Below are 26,312 nucleotides of genomic sequence, written 5' to 3' on the forward strand. Positions count from 1 at the left end.
ATTCACTCGTGGCTGGTATGAGACACATGTTGCACACTGCAGTAAGCTAGATCGATATTAGAATATCGTATTAAAGCTGGAGGATGACTTATAAGATTAGTTCACTTCAAAATGAAAATGTCCTGATATTTTACTCACCCCCATCTCATCCAAGATGTTCATGTCTTTCTTTCTTCAGTCGAAAAGAAAATATGTTTTTTTGAGGAAAACATTCCAGGATTTTTTCCCACACCATTGACTTCTATGGCAACCAAAATGTTGAAGGTCCAAATCAATGCGGTTTCAAAGGAAGGGCTTCAGAGGCTCTGTGAAAATAAAATTTTCTTGGTGATAGATGAAATTTACCAAGTGAAAATAGTGATATATTCTACACCAGCGTAGCAGTTCTTTGCAATATGTGTAAATAGTAATTACATGCAATTTATACTTTATTTTGACAGATACATACTATTTTTGCACCTCAGTATTGTTGTACATTAACAGGATGCAATAATAACAGTGTAAATTATTATATTTATTAAAAATATTAAATTGATGCCACCTTAATGGACAATAAAAGCCCTCCCTACGCCTACCCCTAACCCTCCCCATAAATACTTGTATTATTATTAAACATTTAGTTAGGCATTTTATTTCCACATTTAGACCATTTTCTTAATTTTTAGTGAAAGTAAATACCATTTCCGATGTGATATGTGATGGGGAAAAGGGAGAAGAGCGAGCTCGGCAAAAGGCGGATTCGAACCCGGGTTGATCGGGTCAAAACCAGGATCCTTAAACCTTACGCTCTACTGATTGTGCCACTGAAGACGTTGAAATATGAGCGTTTTTTAAATGTTGTTTGGCCCAACAAGGCATTGTTAGGCAGAGCTGGTGCGAATAGCACTTGCCAACAAGGCACACTATTTGTACTTGGTGTGAATAGACACTTCGGTATTTATTAGGGTTTATTATTTTTCTTGCTATTGCTGCCAACTTGGAAACATACTGTAAGTTCTTCTGAAATGCTCACTGTGCATGCTATTTCACAGCCATACACAGGTTTGCTGGAAAATACTGCACTGGACCTCTTGGAACTGCTGGTTTACGGAAATGGATGCTTTCAAAAGATCCCAAATCTTTGAATCTCATCAAAAATCATTAGACACAGTCCTCTCATTGAAGCATTTGTAACTCCCTGGGAGAAAAAAATAAAGTTAAGCGTGAGTGATTTTGGCTGACAAGAAATGTCCAGCCTGCCTTGACGGTGTATGACCGGTGTCCTCTTTCTATTGACCCCTCTAGTCTAACCGCAGACCTAACATAAGGTTAGACTTGTTGGGCTTGAGAATACAAGCATTCTTGGGAGCTAAACATGGGGCCTGGTATTACAGTATTCTGAAACCTAATACTCTCATCGCAATTGGGGCCGTTTTTTAAATGGGTGTGAAGATATTACTCACTTGTAACAATGTATTTCTCAGCTCCGAATAGCCTGTCGATCAGCTGACATATAGTTCAATGTGTTCATGCAGATGGGAGCTAAATATAGCAGCTTGCGACATGTTGGCTAACCGGTAAGACAGTTCTGGTTACATGAGAAGGTGTCGGGATTTCTAATACCAAAAAGCAGATCATCAAAGAGGTAAAGCAGCACAAATGAAGCTCTATCGGGAGAGTGAAATTGCTCCAACAGTTGCTGATGACCAGTGGCACTATTCCGGCAATGATTATTAGCTGCCCTGAGCATCTCCTGCCAGATAATTAATGGTGTCAACCCTCAGATGGCGTCATGTTGAACACTGGAATAGAACAGATTTTAAAACACTAGGCATCATACACTTGCCCACGTTTGAAATAGTTACTGAGGAAAACACTGGGCATCATACACTAAAGGGGCCCTATGAAATCTGTTTTAGTTTTTACAAAATTTTGTTTTATTCCGTTTAAATTTTTCTGGATTGATCCTTTTTTTAAATTTTCTGGATTCTGTTTTAATGATACAATTATGTTTCAGTAATCAAAAGACATGTCTAATTAATTAAAATCATGACATTTCTATAACTTGGTAACAATTTATCAAAAGTTTAACAAAAATTATATTTTTAGGGCCCATCAAAGTTTTCCGTTTAATAAAAAAAAAAAAAAACATTTGTATTCCGTTTCAACTGTTTGATTACATTTTAATAAACAAAATGCATGTCTAATCAACAAAATGTATACTTTTTTTTGTTTTTAGAATAATTGGGCCCTATTGGTAACTACTGTAGTATGGAGAACACATTCACTATTAACTACGACTTTTGCCTCAATAAACTAATAACAATAATCAATAACAAACTAATTTACTGCTTATTAATAGTTATTTAGGTAGTTTTTGTAGCATTTAAGTTTAGGTATACCAAAATGTTTTAGCTTTTCAGATATTCTGAGCTGTCTGCTTGAACTTTTCTGGATTTATGAAAATATTAACACATGTATTATCTAAAAGGTAACCTTGTACAGCTTCAGTGATTATAAAAGGATTGCTCTTGCTTTTGTGTAAATCAGACGCAATTTGAAGAAAAGTGATTTCATAATCAGAGTTTGAATGCTTCTCACCGGATCTCCCAGCGCTGTGTAGTAACGTGATCGAGATCAACCCGCGAGTAAACCTCTAATGAGCTTGTGCTGCGCTGTCTATTAAGCCCAACGTATACTTGTTTTTGTTACGTCATGCAGTCATATTTCTGTATTCTGTATTTCTGAAACATTTCATATGTTTCTTTTGGTGTATTTTAATTTGTGACTTGGTAGAAGCAGGCTACATAAACTCAATTGTAAATACTTCCTTAGGTGGCCAATTGATGTCCAACGTGAAATCTGGATCTTGTGTTGATTGTATAGCATTTATCTAAAGCTATTTCATTTCATGTGAAATGCCTTAAACTTTTTTCCCTTTGTATTCTAGCTCTTTGGGCAGGCCTGAAGTGAGCAGTTCCAGTCCGTCCGGATCAGTCAAGCCCGGCGGAAACGGCCACAAGATCTGTCTGGTGTGCTCGGATGAGGCCTCTGGATGTCATTATGGTGTGCTCACCTGTGGCAGCTGCAAGGTTTTCTTCAAAAGAGCAGTTGAGGGTGAGCCTGCAGGACATACACATACTACTTCATCTTCCTCTTTTGAGATGCACTGGGCTGATAAATGATAAACAGTGAACAACAAAAGAAATTGCATGTAGTGTCAGGATGTCCTGATGATAAAAAGATGGCATATGGACACTCAAATTGATTTTGTTGATTTTTGTCCATGTCTGTTAGGCCATCTATATGTTAAAAGTGTGATTATTTTTGGAATGTATACAAAATACAATTTTTGAGCACAAGCCCTTTTTTTATTTTGATTAAAAAAAATCAAGCCCTTGATATTTACCGCCCCAACTAGGAAAAAATGCATCCCAACAATTTAATAGTACAAAGCAAATGAGTTGCACAGGAAATTGCCTAAATTAAATGTATTTTATGAAAGAAACAAGCATTTATTTTACGAAAGTTAAATAATGTGAGTGTATACAGTATGCATTAATTGAATGTATATGCATCAATTCTGACATCCCAAAATGCAGATATATTATTGTGATAATTTTGTAAATCACTCAATGTGTGAGCATGAGTTGCTCAAAAGTCTCAAAACAGTAGTGAAAACATTACTGTGAAAAGCTGGAAGTGGAAATCTGATGTCATTCAGCATGATTTCCGCAGGTTCCCATGGGCATTTTGTGCTTCAATGAAAGCAGGAACATCTGACCTTAAGTACAAAGTAGTTCACATGGTCAGTGTGAGAATTAGTGACCTAGAAACTGTGCCGAATCTGAAATATTTCTTCTGAAGTCCACTGCTTTTTTCTAATAGAATCACCTACATCAACACTGTGTACTGAGCGTGACCTCAATCTATATCCTTTGAGTCATTGCTGTGTGATTTACTCCATCAATCAGAGTTTTCTGAAAACCTAACCTCAGTAGACTGAAGATCAGGTTTGCCTCAATTAATCACAGAAGTACAAATTGTCAAAGTGTGGTTTCCTGCGGAGGTTGTAGCACAGAATGCGTCTAGAAAAAGAGCATGCAGCAATAAAGCATGTGTGCTTGGCTACCTGACAAAATACCCTCCTGTTATAGCACATGCTCCATCCGAATACTGAACTCCTTTGGCTTTATCCACCATCCATTCTCTGAAGAGCACAAAAATAGGGTTCCAAAAGTAAAATCCAATTCATTTTCTCCACAGACAAATTAGATTATGTATAAACCTTTCAGAACAGACCTCCCATGTACTCGGATGTTGAAGATATGGCGTTTCTGTAGAAGCTACGTACACAATTTAAATGCTGCGTCCCAATTCGCCTACTTATACTATGTCCTAAAAGTATGTACTCTTTTTGTGAAGAAAAGTAACATACTTTTGATTGTGTAGCAGAAATGTTGGCAAGCTTTGGGACATACTACTTCGTCATCTTTAACGGACTCTGTCGCTTAGTTACGTGCATCCTGTCACCGTTTAAACTGCCCTGTCCATTATCTTGTTACAGTTAAAACCCTCCACATTCAGTTTAATTTAATTTCCTACGGTATCGGAGAGAAATGTAGTAGCACGTTGATCTGCCAGTTGTGGGTATTTCATGCGGAGACTCCCCTCATGTGTTTGCAATTTGAATTGATGTGTTTAAAAGTTAATGTAAAAACGTATCATTACAAAAGTTCTCAATGCTGTTGCAGATTAAATATAATGTGGATAATAGTGAATAAATATATTTTCGTCAAGTTAGATACTGATAATTATTCACTCAAACCCCTTTATCTAAATCTCTCTACTTAACCGCTGGACTCGCACATCTGCCATGTTTGTTGTTCTAATCGAATCCTCGCCCAAATCACAATGGGTTGTGGGAAATATTAGCCGTGCATCGATCTGCACTTCGAATTCTAACCGGAAATAGTAGACCAGCTGGGTGTCTTTGGAATACTCTTTTCAACATACTATGATTTGGGACATACTAATTCAATTTTCAAATACTATTTAGGACGGATAGTATGCGAATTGGGACGCACCGAAAGTCATTTCAGTTGCAATTTATAAAATAAACTGTGGAGAACTACATTACCCATAATCCTGGATAAAGACCCACCAATTAGAAAAGTATTGGTAACACTTTACAAAGCGGGTGCACTAATATGCATTAATTCATGCTTAACTAATGCACAAATAATCATGAGTTAATGTATGACTCATGAAGAACTAAACCATTTGTTAATGATTACTGCATCAGCAACTAATGAACATTCTATATGATTAATAGATTAAGTAATCATTATTATTCATTAAATGTGTCATATTGTATTACTTCCCTAATAACATTATATTAACTAATAGTGAATGTTCATTAGTTGCTGATGCAGTAATTATTAATAGATGGTTTAGTTCTTCATGAGTCATACATTAACTCACGATTCGCTGTGCATTAGTTAAGCATAAATTAATGCATATTAGTGAACCCGTATTGTAAAGTTTCACCAAAGTTTTTGCATCTGAATATTTTGACATTGCAAAGTGAAACATACAAATTTGTGATTCCAAGTCAGTAGTTTCTTTTTGTTCCAAAGCCTTGCATTGGATGCCTAGTTTATTGCTTCATGAAATAATTTAAGTAAACAGTCTTGTCTTTTTTTTCTTAAATTTGTTTTGAAGCTGATTGATTTTGATCCATGGCTTCAAATGTTTAACTGAAGTAGTGGACTGCACTAGTAATCCTAATTTAATAAAAATATAAATTTTCTATTGGCACAGAAACTTTGAGCTACATAAAGGCTTGAAATGACTATGGTTAAATAGCTAGAATACCCATGTGCAAGGTCGAATTAACTTTTTTGTTTTGTTGGATATGAAACCTTTGGAATAAGGTATGCTTTATTTTAAGTCCTGTTAGTTGTTTGTTGATGAACAATAAGTAATTTGCATAAATATTTTCCTTATTACCACAAGCTTATTAACACATGACCACCCACGTTTTTGTATCAACACATATTTTAGTAATCAGCAACTTGGTTTGCCTTTATGGAGGAAAGAAACAACTGCAACAAGTGACGGATGACAAATCGCTTGGATTATATATATATATATCCGAGCAAGTGTTTTGTAAAATGACTTTTTTTGTGGCAAGAAGCCTTGACATTGAATTTCAGGGGGTGGAAAGAATATGGCTTCTTTATGCAAAAATAACAGATATGAATGTGTCCTGCATAGAGGATTCTTCATATTATAAAATGTTAAATGTAGCTTCTGCTAATCAACGTCATTTTTTTTTTTGTCAAAGTGTCAGCATGATCTGAGCTGTGTTTTCAGCACTTGAAACATTTATATCTGTTATTTTTGTTTTTCTTCCCTGATTTCTTCGGTTGCTCTGGCAATGGTGAAGGATGGAGAGCACGACAAAACACAGATGGTAAATAAATTCACCTCAAATAATGCTTTTGCTAACAGTTTCAGTCGCCCCACAATGCACCACCATACAAAATGCTTTTGTCTAATAATTCATAGTAGTAACACTGGCATAAATAAATCACCCACAGGCACTGTCAGAAATTAATTGTTAACTGGACTTCTTAAAACTGGACTTTTCAGAGGCATTTTTACTCTTATCAGGGCCTTTTTCTTTCTAAACAAATAAAAACACAAAAATGTGTTTAACTATACAATTATCTCAAACAACTACATCAATTGAAGTTAATTCACAATATTGGCCATTATCATGGCTCACTTATGGCTATTATCAATTCAGCATCAAATTCAAGTAGCTGACAATCATCCACAAGATATTATAACACAATGAACCCTGCTAAAATATATATTTGAAATAATTGGCAAGCACATGTTTGATTACATATATCTACTAACCTCTGCATTAAGTTGTGCTTTTTTAGATTATGGTTTTACATCAAAAACCACTTTATATTAGCTATAACAGCACTCGCCTCTGATACAGTAAATGTTTATTTAGGACATTTTTGTCACTTATGATGTAATTCGACCCAAGTTGATTTCTGACCCTGCTCACAGGCATGTGAACCGCACTAGTTATTAGTCAGTAGTTTGCATTCTGATAACCACCATAGTTGCACTTCACTTGATGTTGCTTGCACCACAGTTAGTGCCTCTGAGTTGCTGTATGACTGGATTTGCATTAATCATTTTTGTTGATGTGTCTTTACCGTGACTAATGGGAAGACACTTGAGTCAGAGTGATTCAAGCCTGCTAAACATGTTTGAGCGTGGTATTATTGTTTTATTTGAACGTTTAATGAAAAGAGAGCTTGGGGTGCCAAGCAGTGGTCTGGGGGATGAAGATAAAGCTAAACTGTCTTTTGTGCACTTCTCCTTGACTTTGCTTCAAGCCCAGAAAAATCAATTTAGTTGAAACAGACAACAGACAGAAATGGATTTCCAAGCTCTATTTATCAGGCTATGTTGGCGATGCATGTAAATATGATATAGTCAGGTTATTTAAGGTAATCTAGTTATTGTCCACTGTCAAAGCAGCATCAAACAGGAAGGAGTTGATTGAGGATTCTCAGGCTGGACATGAAGTGCATCCAGTATGTGTGAAATGAAAAAATATGCTTAATTGAAGATTATTAGAAGGTTTCTCAATCTTCTCTATGCAAATGTGATGTAAATACAATTGTCACTACCTGAATGCTTTTCTATACAGGTTCCCATAATGTTTTGGGAATGTTAGTTTTTATTAGCTGACGTGGAAGTAGACGATGACGATGGTGAAAAGAACCCAAGTGCAGTTTATTTACAGTGTCCAAAGATCCAAAACATGAAACATAAAGTATAAACAAAATCCAAAATATGAAACAAATCATGAACAAAACTTGACTATGAACAGACCTTGATAATGGACACACGGAACAGCGTACATACTTCAATATCCGACAAAGAAACATGGCACACACAATGGCTTAAATACAGGGCATTGAAGGGATCACATGACAAAAACAAGTGGAGGTCACATGACAATAACCAGGAAACATGACGGAGGCAAAATTACAACTGAAAAGGCATGGAAATATGAACCAAAACCCAAACCAATGTGAGGCTGGGTAAAAAATTACGATTTCTCGATTTTAATCGATTCTCATTTTTATGAAATTCCCAAAAAATAAATCCCAAGAATCGATTAGTCTATCCTGTTTTCAGTTGATGAATGAACGGAATATTGTAGAGCGCCTCCTATCTAATAATGCACAATAAGCTTTGTGCTTTGTTACATTTGATATGAATGAATCAAATTATGTCCATTTTATTAGAAAATTACAAAAATAAACCGTTTTGGTACTGTTTAATGTGGCGTGACAGATCGCTTTAGTGCCTCAGTTCAAGAGAAGCGGCAGCGTGGAGCATGTGTGAACTGATAATCTCCTCTGCTCCGTGTTGCCAAGTCTGCGGTGTTCCCGCGGAATTGGGCTACTTTTAAGTTGGCGCAGGTAAAAAAATTTTCCACTGGTTGATTTCCACCCCCGTAAGTACGATTTCGGTGCTCCAACACCTCCAAACCCCCCCCAGACGTACAAATTCAGTGGAGATTTCCGCCATCCAATGGAGAAAATCGTATTTCGCTGCTTTTGTTGCACAAACCTGGCAACCCTGGTGTGAAATAATAAGCATGAATGAACATCTGAAGGTATGTTAAAAGATAGAGTACAACGTCACAGAAATCCGTATCATGTCTCATGTAATCGCTCAATCAGTGTTTCAACCGTGGAAAGACGTCAATAAAACAGCTGGAGAACAATATGTCACTTAACGTTACATTTACCTCAGAAAAACCATTTTCCAGTGACCATAAACTCATTAGTCAGCTAAAATAATGAACTCTAGAGAGGGGCATTTGCTAAATATATGCACCATATTCATTTATAATTTCTTAAATCAATATGTAATGCATGTTTGAATAAATCCTTCCACGTTTTTATGACGGCAAAAAAAACAAAAAACAAATTGGTGTACAAACATTAATATGTAATTTGTAAAGTTAGTATTATAACTTTATTATTATTATTATTATAAAAACGTAATTGAGTGTAATTTAAGTGTTTGTAAACAAATCAGTTAATTTTAATCTTCAATATTATAGTAATGTAGTACCAACTGACTCCCATGTATGGTTTACAGGATTTGTTGAGAAAAAAGTTCCCCCTTGAGAAGATTTGCCAGTACGAAATTGTACTGTACCTGATATGTATCCAAAATAATCAATATCGAATCGAATCGCAAGAGTGTGAATCGAAATCTTATCGAATCATGAAATTTGTGTTAATACCCTGCCCTAGTTTTTATGATTAAATAAATAATTAGATAACACTGAATAACAGAAGCTGTATAGCTCCTAATTAGATTGTCACACAAAAACCTCCCTCTCATAATGTTATAGTTACAGAGAAATAAAACAAAGAGGCACGGAAACCGGTTTTAAACTCCAGCGTATACTTGGCAAGTGGATGCTTTGAAATGCTTCAAAATGAACAATTGTGTAAGTTGGGTCTCTACAGACTGTTGGATGGCATGTTCTCCACACCAAATGAACGGATCCTCTAAGGTCTTTGGCTGAGTGCTTGGCAGTAGATTGGTTGAGGGTGGCGTTTGATTATTCATCTGTTTTGGCTTGTCAGTCTGTAATGATTCCAAGCATTTCTGGCTTAGAGCTTTCAGAAGTTTGTAGAAATGAATAAAGATGTGACAGTTATGCTCTCATTTGGTGCGTTTCCACTGCATGGTGCAGTTCGGTACAGCTCGCTTTGGTGCGTTTCCACTGCATGGTGCAGTTCGGTACGGCTCGCTTTGGTGCGTTTCCACTGCATGGTGCGGTTCGGTACGGCTCGCTTTGGTGCGTTTCCACTGCATGGTGCGGTTCGGTACGGCTCGCTTTGGTGCGTTTCCACTGCATGGTGCGGTTCGGTACGGCTCGCTTTGGTGCGTTTCCACTGCATGGTGCGGTTCGGTACGGCTCGCTTTGGTGCGTTTCCACTGCATGGTGTGGTTCGGTACGGCTCGCTTTGGTGCGTTTCCACTGCATGGTGCGGTTCGGTACGGCTCGCTTTGGTGCGTTTCCACTGCATGGTGCGGTTCGGTACGGCTCGCTTTGGTGCGTTACCACTGCATGGTGCGGTTCGGTACGGCTCGCTTTGGTTCGTTTCCACTGCATGGTGCGGTTCGGTACAGCTCGCTTTGGTGCGTTTCCACTGCATGGTGCGGTTCGGTACGGCTCGCTTTGGTGCGTTTCCACTGCATGGTGCGGTTCGGTACGGCTCGCTTTGGTGCGTTTCCACTGCACGGTGCGGTTTGGTACGGCTTGCTTTGGTGCGTTTCCACTGCATGGTGGGGTTCGGTACGGCTTGCTTTGGTGCGTTTCCACTGCATGGTGGGGTTCGGTACGGCTCGCTTTGGTGCGTTTCCACTGCATGGTGGGGTTCGGTACGGCTTGCTTTGGTGCGTTTCCACTGCATGGTGGGGTTCGGTACGGCTCGCTTTGGTGCGTTTCCACTGCATGGTGGGGTTCGGTACGGCTCGCTTTGGTGCGTTTCCACTGCATGGTGCGGTTCGGTACGGCTCGCTTTGGTGCGTTTCCACTGCATGGTGCGGTTCGGTACGGCTCGCTTTGGTGCGTTACCACTGCATGGTGCGGTTCGGTACGGCTCGCTTTGGTTCGTTTCCACTGCATGGTGCGGTTCGGTACAGCTCGCTTTGGTGCGTTTCCACTGCATGGTGCGGTTCAGTACGGCTCGCTTTGGTGCGTTTCCACTGCATGGTGCGGTTCGGTACGGCTTGCTTTGGTGCGTTTCCACTGCATGGTGGGGTTCGGTACGGCTTGCTTTGGTGCGTTTCCACTGCACGGTGCGGTTTGGTACGGCTTGCTTTGGTTCGTTTCCACTGCATGGTGCGGTTCGGTACGGCTCGCTTTGGTGCGTTTCCACTGCATGGTGCGGTTCGGTACGGCTCGCTTTGGTGCGTTTCCACTGCATGGTGCGGTTCGGTACGGCTCGCTTTGGTGCGTTTCCACTGCATGGTGCGGTTCGGTACGGCTCGCTTTGGTGCGTTTCCACTGCATGGTGCGGTTCGGTACGGCTCGCTTTGGTGCGTTTCCACTGCATGGTGGGGTTCGGTACGGCTTGCTTTGGTGCGTTTCCACTGCACGGTGCGGTTTGGTACGGCTCGCTTTGGTTCGTTTCCACTGCATGGTGCGGTTCGGTACGGCTCGCTTTGGTGCGTTTCCACTGCATGGTGCGGTTCGGTACGGCTCGCTTTGGTGCGTTTCCACTGCATGGTGCGGTTCGGTACGGCTCGCTTTGGTGCGTTTCCACTGCATGGTGCGGTTCGGTACAGCTCGCTTTGGTGCGTTTCCACTGCATGGTGCGGTTCGGTACGGCTCGCTTTGGTTCGTTTCCACTGCATGGTGCGGTTCGGTACGGCTCGCTTTGGTGCGTTTCCACTGCATGGTGTGGTTCGGTACGGCTCGCTTTGGTGCGTTTCCACTGCATGGTGCGGTTCGGTACGGCTCGCTTTGGTGCGTTTCCACTGCATGGTGCGGTTCGGTACGGCTCGCTTTGGTGCGTTTCCACTGCATGGTGCGGTTCGGTACGGCTCGCTTTGGTGCGTTTCCACTGCATGGTGCGGTTCGGTACGGCTCGCTTTGGTGCGTTTCCACTGCATGGTGCGGTTCGGTACAGCTCGCTTTGGTGCGTTTCCACTGCATGGTGCGGTTCGGTACAGCTCGCTTTGGTGCGTTTCCACTGCATGGTGTGGTTCGGTACAGCTCGTTTTGGTGCGTTTCCACTGCATGGTGCGGTTCGGTACGGCTCGCTTTGGTGCGTTTCCACTGCATGGTGTGGTTCGGTGCGGCTCGCTTTGGTGCGTTTCCACTGCATGGTGCGGTTCGGTACAGCTCGCTTTGGTGCGTTTCCACTGCATGGTGCGGTTCGGTACGGCTCGCTTTGGTGCGTTTCCACTGCATGGTGTGGTTCGGTACAGCTCGTTTTGGTGCGTTTCCACTGCATGGTGTGGTTCGGTACAGCTCGCTTTGGTGCGTTTCCACTGCATGGTGTGGTTCGGTACGGCTCGCTTTGGTGCGTTTCCACTGCATGGTGCGGTTCGGTACAGCTCGTTTTGGTGCGTTTCCACTGCATGGTGCGGTTCGGTACAGCTCGCTTTGGTGCGTTTCCACTGCATGGTGCGGTTCGGTACGGCTCGCTTTGGTGCGTTTCCACTGCATGGTGCGGTTCGGTACGGCTCGCTTTGGTGCGTTTCCACTGCATGGTGCGGTTCGGTACGGCTCGCTTTGGTGCGTTTCCACTGCATGGTGTGGTTCGGTACAGCTCGTTTTGGTGCGTTTCCACTGCATGGTGTGGTTCGGTACAGCTCGCTTTGGTGCGTTTCCACTGCATGGTGTGGTTCGGTACGGCTCGCTTTGGTGCGTTTCCACTGCATGGTGCGGTTCGGTACAGCTCGCTCTGGCGAACCGCTCCACTGCATGATGGGGTTCGGTACGGCTCGCTTTGGTGCGTTTCCACTGCATGGTGGGGTTCGGTACAGCTCGCTTTGGTGCGTTTCCACTGCATGGTGGGGTTCGGTACGGCTCGCTTTGGTGCGTTTCCACTGCATGGTGTGGTTCGGTACGGCTCGCTTTGGTGCGTTTCCACTGCATGGTGCGGTTCGGTACAGCTCGCTTTGGTGCGTTTCCACTGCATGGTGCGGTTCGGTACGGCTCGCTTTGGTGCGTTTCCACTGCATGGTGTGGTTCGGTACGGCTCACTTTGGTGCGTTTCCACTGCATGGTGCGGTTCGGTACGGCTCGCTTTGGTGCGTTTCCACTGCATGGTGTGGTTCGGTACAGCTCGCTTTGGTGCGTTTCCACTGCATGGTGCGGTTCGGTACTTCTCGCTTTGGTGCGTTTCCACTGCATGGTGCGGTTCGGTACGGCTCGTTTTGGTGCGTTTCCACTGCATGGTGCGGTTCGGTACGGCTCGTTTTGGTGCGTTTCCACTGCACGGTGCGATTATTACGTGTCTATCGCGATACATATCGTTATCGTTTTATCGACCAGCCCTACCTAAGACTCTCTTGTTTTTACCAGTATTTTGTTTTCCTGCCATCAGCCTCCTTTGAAACAAACTTCTTCGTCTTGTAGTTAAAAACATCCACATGTAGAGAATTACAGGCGGCACAATTACAACGCTCATTCTATAATCCCACCCACTTTAAAGCGGTGCTAACTGCAGTGGAAAACCAAAGCGAACCGAGCCGTACCATACCGAACCGCACATGCAGTGGAAAAGCTCCAATAATGTGTACAGCATGGAGCTGGAAAGGCTTTTTACAGGAATGCTTCACCTAAAACTAAAAATTCTCATAACACCTTTTTTGTCACGAACACCTTCATGTCATCTAACCCTGTATTATTTCTTTAACAACAATTGTATTAAATATTCCAAATGTAGTGTATTTCCATAAAACACAAATGGAAATGTTTTGCAGAATGTCTCACTTTCTCAATGTCAGCACTGCATTTAAAAGAGATATGATGCAAGACTTGCAACTTTGAAAAGACAATTATATAACTTTAGTTCGTTTTACTTTTACTTTACACCCCAGTTTCACAGACAAGGCTTAAGCATAGTTCAAAGGCCAGATTTATGGACCCATACCACCACACCTGTCCCTAACTTTACTCTTAAACTTACCCATATCACCACACCTGCCCTTAAACTTACCCATATCACCACACCTGCCCTTAAACTTACCCATATCACCACACCTGCCCTTAAACTTACCCACACCACCACACCTGTCCCTAACTTTACCCTTAAACTTACCCACACCACCACACCTGTCCCTAACTTTACCCTTAAACTTACCCACACCACCACACCACCACACCTGTCCCTAACTTTACCCTTAAACTTACCCATATCACCACACCTGCCCTTAAACTTACCCATATCACCACACCTGCCCTTAAACTTACCCACACCACCACACCTGTCCCTAACCTTGCCCTTAAACTTACCCACACCACCACACCTGTCCCTAACTTTACCCTTAAACTTACCCATACCACCACACCTGTCCCTAACTTTACCCTTAAACTTACCCATACCACCACACCTGTCCCTAACTTTACCCTTAAACTTACCCATACCACTACACCTGTCCCTAACCTTGCCCTTAAACTTACCCATACCACCACACCTGTCCCTAACTTTACCCTTAAACTTACCCATACCACCACACCTGTCCCTAACTTTACCCTTAAACTTACCCATACCACCACACCTGTCCCTAACTTTACCCTTAAACTTACCCATACCACCACACCTGTCCCTAAATTTACCCTTAAACTTACCCATACCACCACACCTGTCCCTAACTTTATCCTTAAACTTACCCACACCACCACACCTGTCCCTAACCTTGCCCTTAAACTTACCCATACCACCACACCTGTCCCTAACTTTACCCTTAAACTTACTACCCGTATCCCACCTCAATATCAGCAAAAGTGTTTTGCAATAAAATATGAACATAATAAGTACATTGTACTTACTTTTTGATGTAAGTACATAGTATTTAATGCCACCTAAGATAAAGTGGCATTAAAAAACTAATGTCAGGATTTACTAAAGACACACAGTGAAAAGTAGCTCTGAAAAGACGTGGAGTTATTTTTGCTGCTGACCTTATTGCATGCATTTGTAGGAGTTTCCCTTTCAGACGCAAAATTTATGGGAGGAGAGTACAACGTTTTTTACTAAGGTTTGCGCTCGTCAATTTACTGGTTTATTTGCACCATTATTTACAGCCCAAAAAATGCATGTCTTAAACCAGACCCTAATTTGCACGGCTCTTGGTACGTTGTGTTGGTTATTGTAGAAATGATCCGGCTGCGTCTGTGATTTGCACGTCATCAGTAGATCACACGCAGAACTTTCCACTCCCATCTGCGCTTTTTTGGAATTGCGCTCCTACGCTAGTTTGTCCTGTTTAGTAAATCTGGCCACAAATCTATCTGGGTTATTTGGGGGGTGATGCTATAACCCCAAACATGAGACGCTCATTGTAATTGTTAATCTTTTTCTTTTTTTCCAGGGCAGCACAACTATCTCTGCGCCGGAAGAAACGATTGCATCATCGACAAGATAAGGAGGAAAAACTGCCCTGCATGCCGCTTCCGCAAGTGTCTTCAGGCCGGCATGAATCTGGAAGGTGAGGGTGCTCTGATAGAGTGACGAGTGGTTGTCATGTGGCTCACTTGAGTGATTTGACCTTTATATGCCAAAGCACAGGAGCACAGGAGTTCCCCAAAAATGATAGATTATGAACAGCTATGAAAGGAAAACGCCATTTTAATATGGTACACTTTTCGCATCAACGATCGAGAAATGTTAACGGATCCAAATGTCATCAAATAATTCAGTTCCACTGTTTCTTTTAACAAATTTTAGCGAATATGGATTTTTTCCCTTGTGCTGTATGCATTTTTTCCAGTACACGTCCTTAAGTAGGTGGTGGAAACACCGCGAGACCAAGGAGTGTTTGTGCAGATTTTTCTTTCATACACAAAAGATGAAGGAATTTATAAAATGGGCAAAAAGCTTTAAGAAGGCAGCGTGTTGATGTACTTCACAGATATTGGACAGAATTCATCCATCTCTGTGCAAGGCTTTAAAATTGTGGATGATTTATTTGCATGAAGCACCAAACAGGGGAAAAAAAGACCTTGATGCAGTAGCTGCTAACTAAATCTGGGGTTGTACTAGAGAGGCTTTTAGTTGCCATAGAAACATTTATGGCAGAAAATTTAGAAAGTGGGACAAAATTACATTGTGCTTGATGGTAAGCTTTCAATTAACAGAACAGTGATTTCACGAGAGAAAACCTTCAAGAGGCGTTCGCACATCAAAACACACAGGCGTACATTCATATAGTGTCTGTGCTAAAATTTTAAAAGATTCACTGGAATATTCCTTCATATAGGAACTCAGTAATTGCATGAATGCACAATAAATGACTAAAAAGCACATGCTAATTCTTACTCTGTAGTCCTTACGTCACTTGAGAACATTGTCTTTAATATAGAACATTACAATCATTGCATTTCGGTTCATGATGTTCATTTATATCCATATATTTATTTGTTGTTCAGATCTGTTTATATATAAAAGAATATTGTCCATACAATTAACTTGTGATGAACTTGTTCTAAATTTGTTTGTGGTCTAATATGCCCCAAGGACAGTTTGTGCTGTAGTTTTTATGATTGTTATTATCATTGTTATTGATTTATTTATTTACCAGTGGTTGCAGTGAGTTTCACTTACAACGTCAAAATCTGTTCCTCCTGAAAGAGAAGACTTAACATGAAAGATGAATATCTGTAAATAACGTTGTTTGTACAGCAACTGTCTTCAAAAGTAGGCAGTGCTGATATTAGACATAACATTTGCCAGATATCTTTACCTGTCAAGCAGAAAAAGGCCATCTCTTCAAAACTTCAGCTAATTTTAACCTTTAATATTATAGCGATTTACCTACTGGGGTTCCCTGTGTATAGTTTACAGCATTAGTTGAGAGATTTTCTTTCCTTGAGGAAATTTGCCACTGAAATTGAATTGAATCATGCAATTTGTGTCATTGCCCAGCCCTATTAAGATGAAATCATTTGTATAGATCAGTGTTTCCCAACCTTTTTTCGGTCATGGCACCCTTTGAAAATGTTCTCCATTTTGTGGCACCCCCTATCATACGTTACGCTAGGGGTGTAACAGTACAGATTGCTCACGGTTCGGTTTGTATCACGGTTTTAGGTTCACGGTTTCGGTACGGTTCAGTATTTGCTATGTTCAGGGAAAAAAGGGACTAATGTCAAATAAAAAAACTAATAAGAACAAATAATTTAAATACAAGCAGCAGCACAAATAAATACTATTGAGTAAAGATACTAATAAAATAAACTATGCTTCTCAGGTTTTTCAGGTATGTCTAACATTAGTTTTCAGATACAGAAATTGATCGAATGTAAAATAGCATTGCATATTTGACTGTATAAATTAAAGATTCATCCTATTAAACTTACAAAAGCTATTCAATCAAGAGCAGTGAGTGATGTCCTTGTCTTTTGTTGTTTGACATTAAACAGACAGCAGTAAAGGCTACTGCCCCTTTAAGACCTAAAGCATGGATATGCGTCGTCTTTCTCGACTGTATAAAGTTTACTTAAGGCATATACAGACTATGTCTGCTAGAATACTCATCAAGATGGACATGTTGACATACTTTTTGTGTGAGTTTGTCCGTTCAAGAACAAGACTTGAAAGAGAACTCAATATTTGCGCGCTGTGAGACGTGTGCGCGCTCTCGGATGAGTGCACAGAGACACATTTTCTCACAGCGTGCGAGTCTTCTCAATCACGTCTTCTGGCACTAAACCCGGGTGATGACGGCGAAAATTACTGGTCATATTCGAACATACAGCAGCCCTCGCATGCATTGAACAAAGTTTACAAAGAGATAATTATTTGAAAAATTTGAAAAAAAATAGTTTTATATATTTGAAGGACTTTTACACGGAACCCCTGCTCTCATCACACGGCACCCCGGTTGGGAAACACTGGTATAGATCAATGTCTTCATTGATTAATTAATATTCACATTTCTCACTTTTATTTCAGCTCGAAAAAACAAGAAACTATTGCGGTTACGGGGACATTCCTCCTCAAGTGAGCAGGCGCCCGCTCTGCCTGATGAGCGCCTGTGCTCGCTGGTGCCCAAGGCCATGCCCCAGCTGGTGCCCACCATGCTGTCCCTGCTCAAAGCCATTGAGCCAGAGATCATTTTCTCGGGCTATGACGGCAGCATCCCGGACACCTCCACCCGCCTCATGACGACACTTAACCGCTTGGGCGGCCGCCAAGTAGTCTCTGCTGTCAAGTGGGCCAAAGCCCTTCCTGGTGAGCCCTCATAATTATCCATTCCTTATATCATGCAAGAACATTTTTCTCTTACTTTACTTTATATTCAAATTAATGGGCTACTAGGAACTCGTGGCCATCACCGACCACTGGCGTGAAAAAAAGAAGCACATGATATTCTCTGCTCTGGTAGTGTCATGGGCTTACTTGGCAAAAATGCTTGTGGAAGAGATTACGTAAGAACCACATGATTGAGAAAACTCTCCTTCGAGCTGTACATCCCCTTTAAAGAGACATACAGTAGTAAACATTAAACTATAGCCATTTTTGCATTCTGACAACAGAAGTCATTCTTTTTAAGTGACATGATGTGAAGGCCAAGTATGGTAACCCATACTCTGAATTTGTCTTTTGCATTCAACCCATCCAAGTTAGTTCACAAACACACACTCAGGGGGGTTTTGTAAAATGTGGGGACATTCCATAGGCGTAATGGTTTTTATACCATACAAACCGTATTTTCCATCCCCCTACACTGCCCCTGCCCCTAAACCTACCCATCACAGGAAACTGCACAGTTTACTTTCTGTGAAAAAGAAACCTCATTCTGTATGATTTATAAGCCTTTTGAAAAGTGAGGACATGGGTAATGTCCTCATATTTCACACTCTCCTTGTAATACCTATGTCATACCCATGTCATTATACACATTTGTGTCCTGATATTTCACAAAAACATGCCCCCCCCCCCCCCACACACACACACACACACACACACACACACAAACTGCAAACCTTTAGAGGTTAACCCTTGCCTTGCTCAAGGGCGCTTGCTCTCTCTTTCCTTATGTTATGTGTATATCTGGCCCTAATGATTATTTCATTCAATTGAATCTGACATTTTATGTAACAATGGTTTCATGAACGATTTACACACATTTGTTCTGCTCCACTTGAATAAGCCCTGTGTCTTTGTAAGGATTTGATGTCAGGAAAGATTATTATGATTATTTACATGAGCCAAAGAGTTGGTTTTGATTTTAGTGACATCAAAATCAAGTCAAAATCAGAACAGAGAGATGTCATTATGATGTTGCGTCAGAGAGATCTGAAGCAAAAGCAATCATATAATAATTTACTGGATGAAACAAACTCTCAAAAACAAACTGTAATTCAAACCATTTTACATTTTGAAGTCCTTCAATGCTCTTTGGTTCAGCAAAGAATGTTCTTTATATCATGTTTTGCTTGTGTCGGACTCTTGAGTTGGCTGTGGTGTTTTTAACAGTGTATATTTATACATATAGTTAATGTCCCTGTCATATTAAGGCTTCAGAAACCTGCACTTGGATGACCAGATGACGCTGCTGCAGTGCTCCTGGCTCTTCCTCATGTCCTTCGGCTTGGGCTGGAGATCCTACCAGCAGTGTGATGGAGGCATGCTGTGTTTCGCTCCAGACCTCGTCATCAATGAGTGAGCCCTTTACTACACACAATTGGAATGTTTTGGCTTTAAATGACAGGTTATGTGGATTTCAACACAGATTGAGTCACCGTTTTAAAACTTCCAGGCACCATAAGTCAAATATCTTTCTCCATCGGTTATCAGACTTTTCTTTTTTTCTTTTTCAATAGACTTTTGTTTAATGATGAAAAACCCTAGACCTCGTAAGCGTGATGTGTGCTCTGTGTGCTGTATTTCAATCTAAGTGTTTCCTTTGGGTTATTCTTAATGGAAATGTAGGCCTTTTGATATCAGAATAATGAGGAAAGCAAGCTTTTTTTTTAGATGTCAGCTCTGGTTGTAGAGGGCCAAAAATTACATTTAATAGGACCAAGGAACATGGTGTGTGAAAATTCAATCCAAGGAACTTCACAAAAGTTTATTGTAGCAGCCTAGGAGCTTTATTGAATTGATGTCTCTATGAAAATCTCGATTAATTTTTGTTTAGGGTTGATCAGAAAGTACAGCAACAAAAGCATAATGCAATATATTTAACTGCCACCTTTTTTACTAAAACACATTAGTAATCGAAGGCATACATTAATAAGAATAATAATAAGGAACAAGGAACATAAATTATTTAATATTAGAAAACACCTTAGCACTCCAATATTCAGATATTTTGAGGGATTTTGGGTAGTGAACCAAACCAAAAATAGTAACATTTTTAAAATAGGTAAACAATATTACTATATATGGCATAATGTAAAAGCAATTCAGATTTGTTGCTTTTGTAAATGTCTTAAGAATACCAAACAAAGTACAGAATGCATTTAATTAATTACACATTTATATTATTCAGTATTATGTATTGCATGCAATGCTATGTGCTAATGACAGCTTCTGGGTATTTGTCAGTTTGGAAATTGCAGATTTATAGGCAGCAGCTATTTGCACTATAATTGCGAATAGCAATAAATGCTATTTACACCAGGTGAAAATAGTGATATAGTGCATCCGGAAAGTATTCACAACACTTTTCCACATTTTGTTATGTTACAGCCTTATTCCAAAATGGAGTAAATTCTACTAACAATACCCCATTGTGAAAGAAGTTTGTTTGAAATCTTTGCAAATTTATGTACATGAGTATTCACAACCTTTGCTCAATACTTTGTTGAAGCACCTTTGGCACCAATTACAGCCTCAAGTCTTTTTGAGTATGATGCTACAAGCTTGGAACATCTATTTGTGGGCAGTTTCTCCCATTCTTCCTGGCAGGACCTCTCAAGCTCCATCAGGTTGGATGAGGAGCCTCGGTGGACAGCCATTTTCCGATCTCTCCAGAGATGTTCAATCGGTTTCAAGTCTGGGCTCTGGCTGGGCCACTCAACAACATTCACAGAGTTGTCCCGTAGCCACTCCTTTGTTATCTTGGCTGTGTGCTTAGGGTCATTTGTCCTGTTGGAAGATGAACCTTCACCCCAGTCTGAAGTCCAGAGCGCTCTGGAGCAGGTTTTCATCAAGGATGTATCTGTACATTGCTGCATTCATCTTTCCCTCGGTCCTGACTATTCTCCCAGTTCCTGCCACTGAACAACACCCCCACAGCATGATGCTGCCACCACTGTACTTCACTGTAGGGATGGTACTCGCCAGGTGATGAGCGGTGCCTGGTTTCCTCCAGACATGACACTTGCCATTCAGGCCAAAGAGTTCAATCTTTTTTTCACCAGACCAGATGATTTAGTTTCTCATGGTCTGAGAGTCCTTCAGGTGGTTTTTGGAAACCCCAGGTGGGCTGTCATGTGCCTTTTACTGAGGAGTGGCTTCCGTCTGGCCACTCTACCATACAGGCCTGATTGGTGGAGTGCTGCAGAGATGGTTGTTCTTCTGGAAGGTTCTCCTCTTTCCACAGAGAAACACTGGAGCTCTGTCAGAGTGACCATCGGGTTCTTGGTCACCTCCCTGACATACGCCCTTCTCCCCGATCGCTCAGTTTGGCCGGGCGGCCAGCTCTAGGAAGTAATCTTCTTCCATTTACAGATGATGGACGCCACTGTGGTCATTGGAACCTTCAATGCTGCAGAATTTTTTCGGTACCCTTCCCCAGATCTGTGCCTCGATACAATCCTGTCTCGGAGGTCTACAGACAATTCCTTGGACTTCATGGCTTGGTTTGTGTTCTGACATGCACTGTAACTGTGGGACCTTAGAAAGACAAGTGTGTGCCTTTCCAAATCATGTCCAATCAACTGAATTTACCACAGGTGGACTCCAATCAAGTTGTAGAAACATCTCAAGGATGATCAGTGGAATCAGGAGCACCTGAGCTCAATTTTGAGTGTCATGGCAAAAGCTGTGAATACTTATGTACATGTGATTGTTTTTGTTTTTTTTAATACATTTGCAAAGATTTCAAACAAACTTCTTTCACGTTGTCATTATGGGGTATTGTTTGTAGAATTTTGAGGAAAATAATGAATTGAATCCATTTTGAAATAAGGTTGTAAAGCGCTGTGAACACTTTCTGGATGCACTGTATTAGCAGTACCAAGTCTATACTTGCTCTGCCGCAGCAGTGTAGAATATCTAGTCTGCCAAGACCAAATACATGAACACTGCCATATTCATTATCATGCTAAAACTATTTCAAGTCGTCACGATTGAACTATTTTTTTTTGTTTGTCATGATGTTTGGCTTTGTCTTTCTCTCTCTCTCACTCTCTCTCTCTCTTTTTGGTGCAGTGAAATGCTTGTAGAATATAAATATGTGTGTCTGTTAAAGGGAGAGGATGAAACTGCCCTACATGAATGACCAGTGTAACCAGATGCTGAAGATTGCCAGTGAGCTGGTCCGGCTGCAGGTGTCCTACGACGAGTATCTCTGCATGAAAGTGCTTCTCCTCCTTAGCACAGGTACTGTACCAGCAGTCATCAGAATTCATAACTTATTGCATACACTATGTGGACTTACAGTGACCTCAAAAGTATTTTGACACCTAATTCATACTGAAAAATACATGCATGTCAAGTTGTATTTATTTTAAAGACCGCACAAATTTCACAATTTTGTGGTTTCAAATGATAAAACAATATAGTGTTGTCAAAATGCTTGAGGGAAATGCTGCTATCGTCTCATTTTTTTAAATTTCAGTACCGAAGTTGGTACTTTTGACAGCACTAAAACAAATCATTTATGTTTTTGGACACTTTATCAGACAATGGTGGAACATGTTTATAATTAATGTGAAGAACTACACCTGTGGATACTTTGCTTAACCATTTTTGCAGTAGCTATGTTTCCATTTTCAGAATTTTCATTTTTGGGTACACTAACCCTTTGATATTTCCTTTAAGCACATCCCGCTCTTTACTTTAAAACAGTATTTAAACAGTATCATTATCTGAAAGCTGCGCATATTATCATACGGACATAAATACGACATTATAGGACATAAAAGGCCTCTGCGGCAAAAGTGAAAGTACCCGGTGAAAGGTTTGAAAATGTCTCTTGGCACGGCAGAGCAATAACAGGATACGTTTCAGTCAAGTCACTTTTGAAAATTGTTTTCGCCATCACCACAATCAAGCTTTGTAGCTGCTTGAATCGGAGTGTAGGAGCTCTAGGATTGCTGTTGTGACACTCGCGAACACAGTGAACGGCACTTTGGCCCGTGCAACTTGAAATATATTATTATTCTAAACTTTTCATGAACTTCGGTAGACTGTACAACAAAGGAATTGTAATTTGCTGGTTTTTCTGCACAAAGCTGATATCTGTTGATGTGTCTAATTTTTGTATTGATCATTTGTCAAAGGGTGAGAGACCTGACAAGCCGCATGATTTTTGTCAAAGAGCCAGGTGTGGTTCATGAGCCATAGGTTTCTGACCAATGGCCTACACAGACACAGATCGAAGCCTGCTTTTTCATCATCGTATTTTTGAGCCACCCATTTGCACCTTATATTGACAAGATCCCTAGGCTAAACATAACATTACCTTCCCAAGGATCCTAATGTTCGGGACAATTCACTGTGGATTCTTTGGTAAAAAGAAAGCTCCCTTTACCCCACCCTTTCTAAAACTCTTACTCGCCAAAACTCTGGTTATATATCAATGACGCTGTCTACACTGATCAATGAATATCTTATTTTTACATCGTGCTTGCATTGTGTTAGTTATGATCAAAGTATTTGTGAGAGTTCAGAAGTCAAGTAGCGATAGCGAGCTCATTTGTGTGCTTAACTGAGTATTGTAAGTGGCTGGATTTTTTTTTCCAAAGAAAAGGAGGGAAGGAAATATATTTTGGCACAGCTTTATGCCACAAATGCAGTCAATTGAGCCTAGCTTGTACTGTACTTTAAATATGCTAAATAACCCAGATGATAACTGGACACCAATTGCTGAATTGAACATGCACATAGAGAGGTTATATGAGAACAATGTTGAAGGAATGCTTACATCCTATTTTACTTTCAATAAACTTAGTTGGCAATAGGTTATACTGCACACAATTCAGTAAATATCCCAACAAACCGCCGTACTTTCCAATGAGCCACACCGTTTGTGCATCAGATCTCTCTTTTGAAATCCAGGTGTCTCATCTGATAAGAGATCAGGATATAATTCCACCAAGACTATCAACCTTTTCTGTGTTTTGCATAGGCTCATTTGTGTTTGCCTGGGCTGGAATCCAGCATCCCCGGGCCTCAAATCCCTGGCTGATACGCCATGGATCTGAATGCCTCAGGGACGACAGCCATTACATGAAACACATTCATATTTACTTCAGTTTTGCATACTTTCCTTTGAGCTGTATGTGAACCGGCTGCACCGTTGCAAGAGTGGTGGGCCAACACAGTGCCTCATGCCTCTCACATATGGTGTAGTCTCTTTACAGTATACACAAAGATATTTACAGTATAAACTGTATGTATATACACTATATTGCCAAAGGTTTTGGGATGCCTGCCTTTACATGCACAAAAACTTTAATAGACATCCCATTCTTAATCCAAAGGGTTTAATATGGAGTTGGCCCACCCTTTGCAGCTATAACAGTTTAAACTCTTCTGGGAAGGCTTTCCACAAGGTTTAGGGTTGTTTTTTGGGAGATTTTTGACCATTCTTTTAGAAGCGCATTTGTGAGGTCAGGCACTGATGTTGGACGGGAAAGTCTGGCTTGCCGTCTCTGCTCTAATTCATCCCAAAGCTGTTCTATAGGGGTTTAGGTCAGGACTCTGTGTAGGCCCGTCAAGTTCCTCCTCACCAAACTCACTCATCCATGTCTTTATGGACCTTGCTTTGTGCACTGGTGCGCGGTCATGTTGGAACAGGAAGGGGCCGTCCCCAAACTGTTCCCACAAAGTTGGGAGCATGAAATTGTCCAAAATGTCTTGGTATGCTGAAATATTAAGAGTTCCTTTCACTGGAACTAAGGGGCCAAGCCCAACCCCTTAAAACAAACCCCCACACCATAATCCCCCCTCCACCAAACTTTACACTTGGCTCAATGCAGTCAGGCAAGTACCGTTCTCCTGGCAACCGGCAAACCCAGACTCGTCCCTCAGATTGCCAGACAGAGAAGCGTGATTGGTCACTCCAGAGAACACATGTCCACTGCTCTAGAGTCCAGTGGCGGCGTGCTTTACCCCACTGACTCCGACTCTTTGCATTACACTTGGTGATGTAAGGCCTGGATGAGCTGCTCGGCCATTCCATGAAGCTCTACACAGTTCTTGAGCTAATCTGAAGGCCCCACGAAGTTTGGAGGTCTGTTTCTATTGACTCCGCAGAAAGTTGCCGACTTCTGCGCACTGTGTGCCTCAGCATGCGCTGACTCAGCTCTGTGATTTTTACGTGGCCAACCACTTCGTGACTGAGTTGTTGTTGTTCCCAATTGCTTCCACTTTGTTATAATATCACTAATAGTTGACTGAAGTATTTAGTAGTGAGGGAAAATTTAGTAGTTTCACGAATGGACTTATTGCACAGGTGGCAACCTATCAGAGTACCACGCTTGAGTTCACTGAGCTCCTGAGAGCGACCCATTCTTTCACAAATGTTTGCAATTTGTTTCACAAATTGATTGTATGCACCTATGGCCATGGAAGTGATTGGAACACCTGAATTCAATGATTTGGAGGAGTGTCCCAATACTTTTGGTTATATAATGTGTATAAACAGTCTTGCTCAAAAGTTTACACACCCCTTGCAGAATCTGCAAAATGTTAATTATTTTAACAAAATAAGAGGGATCATACAAAATGTGTTTTGTTTTTTTTATTTAGTATTGTCCCGAATAAGATATTTTACATAAAAAGTAAAAGTTATTAAAGTTGAATTTATAAAAATGACCGTGTTAAGAAGTTTACACACCCTTGATTCTTAATACTGTGTGTCGTTACCTGGATGATCCACGGCTGTTCTTTTGTTTTGTGATGGTTGTTCTTGAGTCCCTTGTTTGTCCTGAGCAGTTAAACTGAGCACTGTTCTTTAGAAAAAATCCTCCAGGTCCCGCGAATTCTTCAGTTTTCCAGCATCTTTTGCATATTTGAACCCTTTCCAGCAGTGACTGTATGATTTTGAGATTTATCTTTTCACACTGAGGACAAGCGAGGGACTCAAATCACTGATGCCACGATGCATTAAGAGCCTGGGGTTGAAAACATTATGAATTTGAAGATCAGGGTAAATTATGCTTATTTTGTCTTCTGGGAAATATGTAGCTTCTGAAAGGCAGTACTAAATTAACTAAAAAAAGATGATCTTTAAACAGGATCTTCATCCTGTTCAAAACTTTTCACCTCCAGTATGTTACAACTGTCAAATCCAAACTTTCATAAAAGATGATATTTGATGTGCAGATTTTTAGTCCGTAACTT

At 40.9% G+C, this 26,312-nt stretch overlaps 1 protein-coding gene across 2 annotated transcripts in view; it reads left to right on the forward strand.

Annotated features, from left to right (window-relative positions):
- Positions 1-26,312, forward strand: part of LOC307136778 (glucocorticoid receptor-like) — a 107,523-nt gene that overhangs the window by 72,633 nt on the left and 8,578 nt on the right. Inside the window, exons 3-8 of one of the 2 annotated variants that reach the window (XM_079834048.1) lie at positions 2,930-3,096; positions 6,431-6,457; positions 15,160-15,276; positions 17,742-18,020; positions 19,310-19,454; positions 22,213-22,343. In XM_079834048.1, coding sequence (XP_079690174.1) covers positions 2,930-3,096; positions 6,431-6,457; positions 15,160-15,276; positions 17,742-18,020; positions 19,310-19,454; positions 22,213-22,343 — 866 coding nt within the window. The remainder of the gene's footprint in view (positions 1-2,929; positions 3,097-6,430; positions 6,458-15,159; positions 15,277-17,741; positions 18,021-19,309; positions 19,455-22,212; positions 22,344-26,312) is intronic. The other variant, XM_079834049.1, reaches the window with a different exon arrangement.

The sequence above is a fragment of the Gobio gobio genome, assembly GCF_949357685.1.
Source record: "Gobio gobio genome assembly, chromosome: 14".
In the NCBI taxonomy this organism is placed as follows: Eukaryota; Metazoa; Chordata; class Actinopteri; order Cypriniformes; family Gobionidae; genus Gobio; species Gobio gobio.